The 9,120-nt window shown below is 40.5% G+C and overlaps 1 protein-coding gene across 2 annotated transcripts; it reads right to left on the bottom strand.

Annotated features, from left to right (window-relative positions):
- Positions 1–303: 303 nt before the first annotated feature.
- On the bottom strand, positions 304–8,732 carry LOC139553308 (prolyl hydroxylase EGLN3-like). Of its 2 annotated transcripts, none has more exons than XM_071365504.1 (5): positions 7,872–8,732; positions 2,505–2,624; positions 1,922–2,058; positions 1,735–1,808; positions 304–1,554 (listed from the first exon to the last, which is right to left on the bottom strand). In XM_071365504.1, the coding sequence occupies exons 1-5, from the start codon at positions 8,235–8,237 to the stop codon at positions 1,520–1,522; spliced, it is 732 nt and encodes a 243-aa protein (XP_071221605.1). In that variant the 5' UTR covers positions 8,238–8,732; the 3' UTR covers positions 304–1,519. The 2 variants fall into 2 exon arrangements, with proteins under 2 accessions (XP_071221605.1, XP_071221606.1); XM_071365505.1 differs by having other exon boundaries at positions 7,989–8,436.
- Between the last annotated feature and the right edge of the window lie 388 nt (positions 8,733–9,120).

Genomic DNA, 9,120 nt, shown 5'->3' with positions numbered 1-9,120 from the left:
AGATCAGCTGCACCATTGAGAGCATCCTGACTGGTTGCATCACTGCCTGGTATGGCAACTGCACCCCCTGTATATATTATTTTTTACTGCTGCTCTTTAATTACTTGTTCTACTAAACTCTCAGATTCTTATCTGTAGTTTTTGAAACTGCACTGTCAGTTAGGGGCTCGTAAGTAAGCGTTTCACTGTACGGTCTAAACCTGTTGTATTCAGTGCATGTGACTAATAAAATTTGACTTGAAAGCACCTTTTTTTCTAGGAGTGTAACCTTAAGATACAAATATAGAACAAACAGTGACAATATTCAGGTGAAAAAATATTTTAATTGTTTGAAACAAACATTTTACAAAACCACTCTTAATCACCATACTGTAGGCTATATCCACCAGCATACAAGCCGATTTTAAGCACTAAAATCGTTTACAGCCAACAATACAGTGCTGTATATCTGTGAAGCGTTGAAAGTTGCATCAATCATTGAATTTTTTCTCACAAGGTGTATACAGAAGCTTCTCAAACAACCTGCAGTTATTGTCAAAGACATCTGCTCAGAGCAATCAATAATGACAGAAGTGTTGGGAGTCACTCATAACTACTCTCAACTAGTTTATAACGATTGTTGACATGTAATAAATTGGTAAGGATTTGGATGATCTAAAACCCTCTGTCAAAAGGGCCTGTGGTCAAAAGTAGTGTACCACATAGGAAGTAGGTCACCATTTGAGATGCACCCTTGAGTACTCCAGATGTTATTACCAACTTAAAACAAGATATACGATGTGACAATGTCTTTGAGACACAACAGGTGCCCATTTTGATTTTTCAACATGACATTGACAGCTCAATTAATCTTTATATGCACACATTTTAATTACAGCTGAGCCAAATTGTATCATAACTTGAGTAATAGATTTTATTTTATTTGCAACAAGAACAAGAACTAATCTAGGGGGAAAATGCATTGGAACTGTTCCTGTAAAAGCGTCTATAGAAGTGGCCTATTTTAGAATGTTGGGCGTTGTCTAAAGCCTCTACAGTAGGTGAAAAACATTTTGAAAATCCAACAAGAAAAAGTTAAAAGTCCCACCCCCAAACATGTGATATCATTGAAAAGCCCAGAATGTCCTCACAAAGTTACAACAGGACTTAACACAGTGGCATGTACGGCCTCAGAGATACAGCTCAACAACTATTGTCCATTAGAGTGGACAAAAATGACTTGCTGGGTCTCAGGAGGATGAAGAGATTTCAAGAAGTAGTACAGTGTTATTTGGTTTGATCCAGGACACTTGGGTTTAAAAACAGTAATGAGTACCCTGGTTATTGAAAGAGCAGCAAATAATTTAATAGAAAAATTATGTACAAAGCCATCAAGCACACATCTTTGTAGCTTTTAGAAGAGATACCAAAATCCAAACAGTGATTAGATCAAAGTGTGAAAACTCTCAGTCAGCACGAAGGATTTGGGATTCATTGTTCTATTGTGTCTATACAAGATGGAGTCTCTAAAGGTCACAGTTCACAGGGTCCTTCTGTCCTGGTCCTGAGTGGAGGCTGAAACAGACAGATGAATGTCATTAATGATTAGGATACAGGTTGTAACCTAATGTCAGTACTATATAATTGCAATTTATTACTGCACAGGAATAAGAGCAACTTAATGTAAAGCGTTAGAGGAGGTTTTTGTTTACACATAGATGTAACGTAGTTAATTGATCCAGTGGAGAAATGTACCTGTTAAGTCTCTGAACCGTCTCTTAGCCTCTGCTCTTTCTTCTGAATCAAAATACCACACTGTTATAGCATATCTGGAACATAGCAAAATTCTAAATGATTAATACATACTTACATTGCATCTTTATCATTTTATGAAAACCTGTAATATAACCATAATAATAACAGTGTGACGCATCAAACAGACCTTGTTGCATATGACGGCAGCACCTCGTGTGGATTCCTTCTATCTGACCAGAAGAACAACAGTCTGTCAAACAGCGGCTCAACATCTGCAACATAGGATTTGCCCTCAGGAAAAATCCTAAGAATTCCTCCATGCTCCTGCAACATAACAAATACATATTGTTCACTTCAGCTTTACAGAATAAGAAGTTAAGCTATAAGAGGCTTGGTATGCATTTGACAAAGATCAGAAGCCAAAGGGGGGTTTCCAACGAGCGGTGGGCGTACGATTTTTATGGCAATATCTCACATTTTCATAGTCTGAAAATAAACCATGCTTAAATATAATGACAATCGTTCATTATGTTATAGCGGGAACTAAACAATCGGAAAATACAAGAGAGAGTGACTTTCTTGGAAATGTAGGTGTAAGTTAAAAGGATTGGCATTGATTGCACCTAAATTATTTTGTAATAGGTGACAAATACATGTAATAAGAATGTATACGTGTAATATATATTCAATAAATATGTAAAAATAATAATAATAATGTGTAGTTAATTGAATGATTATGGAATGCATATGTAATGAATCTACCAATCCACCTCTGCGTTCCAGTTCTTGTTCAGGTAGTAGATACAGGTGACACAGCGGCCGTCAGCGTTGGGATTGTCCACATGTTTCACATATCCTGTCCCATTTCCTGGATAGCACGCCACCATCGCCTGAAATAGACAAACACAAAACATCAATTCTCAGTCCATTCCACATTATATTTAGTATACTCGCTAATAATCATTTGATAATATGTAACAAACAACAGACTGTAGTGTACACTATTACAGAAGCCTTCGTGTGGGAAAGTATTTGTGTATTTTTCCAGTCTCCTTGGAATATTCTAAGAATACAGAAATAGTTTCTGCATTTCAGAGACAAAAATAGAACAAGAACAGATTTATGGGTAAATACCTTGGTTGCAAAAATGTCCTGTAAGCATTGCGTGGAGAGGATGCGTTGTGGTTTCAGAAGGACTGGCCTACGTGCATTCAGTTAGCAGTCCAAGGAAACACAATTAACCAAACTCGTAATTTATCTTGTGATAAGAAAGCCAAGAAAAGCCCTCAAAGCAATGCTAATGAAGACGCTTGTGGTCAAGGGGCCAAGAGTGGGCACATTGGATCAGATAGAAGGTTTGCACATTGAATTCAGCCACTGCGTTGCCTAACAAGTGACTTCCCTGAAGGTAGTGTGACAAGCACAGCAGTGGCTAAAAAAAACTATGCATTTCCTTTCCAGTTGCTAGGATACAATGCAAATGGACAAATCTGTGGTCTTATTTCAGGGAAAATTACATTTACAATTTAACAGCAACCTTAAGACATGCATCATATAAATCAAACTTTTCTCTCTCTGATTACTGAACAATTGATGCAAGCATACACCTACATAATAAATCTGCAATAAAATCACTCTTCAGAAGCAACATCACAAGGGCCTTATCTGGTCAAGTGATCCTTTAGTTTATTTGCACAGCATCATATCTCAGCACGAAAGGAGTATTATGACTCAACCAGTGTTTACTGTCTACAGTGGGGGAACGTATGCATGTACGCACAGTGTTGTCAAAGAACAGTGAAAACACGTGAAACAAGAGAGAAAGGAAGACAGCGAGGAAGGGGAAGTCCACACACAGAGCAAGGCTGGCAGGCTGCCAGGATGTTGAAGGTTTAATGACAGAGCTACGTGTGGAGCGTGAGCCAGCAGACTCCACATGTAGTACAGCTAGGTCTATCTACCTCTCCCCCCCCGCTCTTCCCCTCCCTCTCTCTCTCTCTCACTCACTCTATACATCCATTGACTTAGATCTCTAAATCCTTTTAGAGATAACGTCAGATTTTTATTTGCTCTTATTAATTTCAAATCAAGGTAAACAACAGCTCGCTTTTGTAGTTACTTTTTATAATCAGTCCATCTAATCAATGGGTTGTCTACATAAGGTTGGGAGCAGGATCCAGGCATGTGCGAACAACAGAAGGGCGGTGGTGGGATGTAAAGTGTGTCGTCCCCCCCCCCCCCCCGGTCTCAGTCCCCAGCATCTATGCTGCAATAGTCTATGTGCTGGGGGGCTAGGGTCAGTCTGTCCTATCTGGTGTAATTCTCTTGTATTATATGTGGGGTCATGTGTGAACTTAGAAATTAGAGGTAACATACCTCTCTCTGTCTGTCTGTGTCTGTCTGAAAGGCCAGGCCCGCTACGCTATGAAACCAGACACTATAGCAGAGACTGATATTACCGGCTGCAATTGACATGGTGAAAACAATGTGTGGGGAATCAGAGGCACAGAAACTCACATTAATATCTTCGTCAGATAACACTGTTAAACAAATAATGCATGATATTGCTAGCAATCAAGAGGAAACTGACTGAACAACTCAAACTCCCCAACTTATGCTCTCCCAATGGACGTTAGCTGTGAGGACCGAGATTGCCATGCATTGACTTTTGTTCGCTATACATGTCAGGAGATGCTATTCACAAGGACATATTGTTATTTCTCACGATTCCCAAGAATGAAACAGCATATGGGATGTTCAGTGTGTTGCGTGGCTATATTGTCAAAAAACTGATTCCATATGGGATCGAACGGTGGGCTTTTGCACAGATGGGCTCTATCTGTCATGGGGACGGTGGGTAGGCCAAAGGGACTAAAAGAGAATACCCTGCAGTCTCCCTCTGAGCATTAATGCCTGCATTCAAAACAGCTGAGAACTCTGACATGGGAACTCTGAAATCTCTGACTTCCAACTTCAGTGCGTTCAATACAACTGGGAGCTCATAAAGAAACGAGCTCCGACTGGGAAAGATTGGTTTGAACCGTCATCTAACTCGGAATACCAACTTGGGAACTCAGGCCTCTTTCTGGAGCTCTGATTTTCCGACCTAAAAATCACTGATGTCATGATTTGATATCTTATTTTCCCAAGTTCCCAGTTGTCTTGAAAGCACAATAAAACTTATGGTAGGCTACCCTTCGCCAGCTCATATCTGTGTGAACCTGGATTCAGTACGCTCGTCTACATTAAAACCAAATATCGATCCAGGTTGGATGTGACAGCAGAGATGAGGTGCGCACCGTCGACCACGCCCCCTGACTGAGAAGCTTCGATACGACATGCATCAAGCACACCCATCTAATTAGTGGTGGTGAGATAAGATACATTATGTCAGACTAATTTGCAATTGACTGCCCCCACATTAAAAGTATGTGATTGTGAGTTGAGAAGACAATCAGAAATACTGTTAGACTGTTTTTCAATTCACTGCCATAGCCCCAAATAAAAAAAGTAAACATGGGCTGTTAATTACATAACTCATTTCACATGGGGTTGAGAGAATTTTCAGATATCAAAATGGGGTCTTGGCCCAAATTTGTTGGGAACCCTGTCTTAGAGACACACAATTATTCTAAATGCATGAGGATAAAAGGGGGAGTAATAAATACACAAAATGGTGGTTATCCAAAGTTCACTGACAACATTTAAATCAAACACAGTACAGTATGAAGATGGGCTAAAACTGCTTCTCCGATAGAAATCCCTGTTCACACTTGTAGGGGATGTCAGCTAAGTTCATGCGTAGTAGAAACACATCATTGGGTCTAACGGTCGTTTCATGCCGAACTGCGCAGGCCGTAAAAATCAAAGGCCCTCCATCGATATAGTTATTTTTGTACGAAAATTAAAACGTGTCAGTTTGTCACTTTCACAAGTTTGGAGTAATAAGATGTTAGGACATTGGCTCAAATCTAGGTTTTACCTTTAGATGTAAAGAATTAATAACTAAGGAAGAATGTCTCACTTCTCTCATTTACTTCTCAAACCCCGGCCTGGCCTGTTCTGCAAGCGTTCCTGGAAGTCTTGCGATGTTGTGCCTCTGGGTTTTGAAACGCTGAGAACGTTCTTGTCACTTGCTAGCCAGCCAACTTCAGCTAACTCAGACACATCAAACATTGAAACATTAAACATTCATTTTTATCAAATACAACTAATATATACACTGCTCAAAAAAATAAAGGGAACACTTAAACAACACAATGTAACTCCAAGTCAATCACACTTCTGTGAAATCAAACAGTCCACTTAGGAAGCAACACTGATTGACAATACATTTCACATGCTGTTGTGCAAATGGAATAGACAAAAGGTGGAAATTATAGGCAATTAGCAAGACACCCCCAATAAAGGAGTGGTTCTGCAGGTGGTGACCACAGACCACTTCTCAGTTCCTATGCTTCCTGGCTGATGTTTATGTCACTTTTGAATGCTGGCGGTGCTTTCACTCTAGTGGTAGCATGAGACGGAGTCTACAACCCACACAAGTGGCTCAGGTAGTGCAGCTCATCCAGGATGGCACATCAATGCGAGCTGTGGCAAGAAGGTTTGCTGTGTCTGTCAGCGTAGTGTCCAGAGCATGGAGGCGCTACCAGGAGACAGGCCAGTACATCAGGAGACGTGGAGGAAGCCATAGGAGGGCAACAACCCAGCAGCAGGACCGCTACCTTCGCCTTTGTGCAAGGAGGAGCACTGCCAGAGCCCTGCAAAATGACCTCCAGCAGGCCACAAATGTGCATTTGAGATCCTCAGACCCCTTGTGAGACCATATGCTGACACATGCACATTTGTGCCCTGCTGGAGGTCATTTTGCAGGGCTCTGGCAGTGCTCCTCCTTGCACATATATATATATATATCTTTGATTTAATGGCCTGCACATGCGCAGTTCGGTGCAAGACAAACGTTAGGCTCGATTATGAATTTCTATGCATGAGCTTAGCTAGCCAAGTCGCTATGACATCGCCTACAAGTGTGATCGGGGATTTCTATTGGAGAAGCAGTTTTTGCCTATCTTCAAACTGTAGTGTCTTTGACTTATCAAGCCTGCATAGCAACCATTTTATTTAGACCTGATGACCAGTCCTTTTGCATAGCAACATGACCAAAATAATTTACCATATTTCTGTGCAGACTATATCTTCTGGTGGAAGAATTCGTTTTAAATTAATCAAAATAAAATGTTAATGATTCAAAATAAAATGTTAATGAATCAAAATAAAATGTTAATGAATCAAAATAACGTTAATGAATCAAAATAACGTTAATGAAAATATATAATATATCATTAGAATGTAGGTAACAGTTTTATAAAAGCAGCAAGACAAGGTAGTTCTGTATCATGAATACAGTCACAGGTAAATGGGTTGACTGGCCCATCGCCTCGGGCCACACAACGCCATTTACCTGCGATTGCACTGCCTCTTGTGCCTTAATGCTTAATTGTACCATGGCATTTTTGAATACCAGTTTCTGATTGGCTTGAACAGAATTCTAGAGCGTGCATTATTTCCCTATAATGCATGGTAATATTCAATGGTTATGAAGTTCATTCTTACACGTTCTATGTTTGAGCTGCTTTTGAAAGCTTAAGTCAAATTGAAAACATTATTGGGGTTGTTGAATTCGATTTTCATAATAACAACAAGCGGAGGATGGTTTCTTAGCTAACAAGTCTGGTGAATGGTTACGTCCAAGGCAACTAACGTTACTGTAGCCATGTAGTAAACTTGCTAACTAGCTACTTCAGTTGGTGTTAAACACATTTCTAGCAGCAAACGTGTTCAATCATAGCCGTGGTATAAGCGAGTCTCTCGGTGCTCCATGCGTTCTGTTAAACAAAGCAACTCGGTCGAAGGTTAGCGCTACTCGTCGTGGGACACACCTTCCACAGTGTGCATTATTTTCCATTTAATGCATAGCCCCTCGTTGATTATCCCTTAAATATCGTTCAACATTCATAGCAACATTCACACTATATTAACATAATCAAATAGAATAAAAGGACAAAGTGATCACAATTTTTTCCCACCTCAAACCAAGGAAATACACGCAATTTATGCACAGTTGTCGCACAACTTACCTTTGATCTTTCTCGAATAATACTTTTCCCAAGTCGGCCGATGCAATGAGAAACCAACTTATCGATTAATGTAAGGAGGATGTTAATAGCCTCGCACCCCCTTTCAACTCCACTGACCCAGGCTATCTTGTCACCCCGAATGGTCCTTTTGGAAATCCCACAACTCCGGTCAGGACCAGCCAGCTGTCCGTCCTGCAGAACTCCCGAGCTGTGCAGCTCTTTCACTTGGTCCAAAACAAAGTGTCCAACCAATTCTCCTAGAAAGTTATCCACGTAAAAGAATCCTTGGTCAAGTAGGGACGGGACAATCAGGTCCAGGGCTAATCGCTCCAAGTCTGTGTCCAATGCGTGTTGCAGAAGAGGCATTTTCGCGATTTATGAAGAATTTAACTAAGCTTCTAAAGTTATGTTACTGAAACTGCCACGATAGTGTCAGTACGTTAGGCTCACTGATACATATGTTTCAATAATTCAGCCCTTCTCGCTCTGCAGAAACGACTACAATATATTCTTAAGAAACGCAATTTCACAAGAAGAGTTCTGTTCTGCAGCAAAGTGTAAAGAAGCAGAGAATGAGAGGCACCTGCATATAAATACGGAACGTGCTGGATGTGTTGTAGCACTAGAGGGGCGGAGGCAAGGACTTTCATTAATTGAAATAACTTTCTGCATAGTTCACGCTTTCAATTTGTCGTTTTCGTTAGGGATGATAAAATACAGATATTTATAAGTATTTTGGGGGTAATTGGCCTCTGCAATGTATTTAAAAAATAATACATGTTTATTTCTGTGCAAGTGTGATGCCGCCATTGAGGATTCCACCAGGCGCATGTAGCCCTCGAAGCCGCTTGATCGCTGCACGTCCTCTCCGCAGACAAAGATTTTTTAAACTAATCCAAGATAGACCACAGCCTGTAGCTTCCAAGAGGAGCAAATTAATCATAGCCGCAGAACAAGCAAAGAGATGGCAGAGCCGTGCACGAGCTAGCGAGATCCTATTGGCGAGTTCTAATTACATTTGCACATGTCCGTTAGGGAACGCCTACTCTGTGAAGTGCGTGCAATAACTCAAGTCGCCCTTGTACTCCTTTTAAACAACGCATTTAAAAAAAAATCTTTGGCAAGGGGTAAAGTCTACAAAACTTTGTCCACTCTGTCCTGTTCCTAATAGATTCTAGTTTTGGGAACAGGAAAATGTATTGAGTGCAAATGTTGGGCTTCCTCTCATCACCATATTTGGTAGTGAGTA

The sequence above is a fragment of the Salvelinus alpinus genome, chromosome 25 (genome assembly GCF_045679555.1).
Source record: "Salvelinus alpinus chromosome 25, SLU_Salpinus.1, whole genome shotgun sequence".
NCBI lineage: Eukaryota > Metazoa > Chordata > Actinopteri > Salmoniformes > Salmonidae > Salvelinus > Salvelinus alpinus.
This window is presented reverse-complemented; position numbering and strand designations above follow the sequence as displayed.

Excerpts from the sequence above, each read along its gene's own strand:
- LOC139553308 (XM_071365504.1), bottom strand. The coding sequence starts at position 8,237 with ATGCCTCTTCTGCAACACGCATTGGACACAGACTTGGAGCGATTAGCC. Across the intron at positions 2,059-2,504 it reads ACAAGAACTGGAACGCAGAG|GAGCATGGAGGAATTCTTAG; the intron begins GTGGATTGGTAG and ends GTTATGTTGCAG. Across the intron at positions 1,809-1,921 it reads CTGCCGTCATATGCAACAAG|ATATGCTATAACAGTGTGGT; the intron begins GTCTGTTTGATG and ends GCTATGTTCCAG.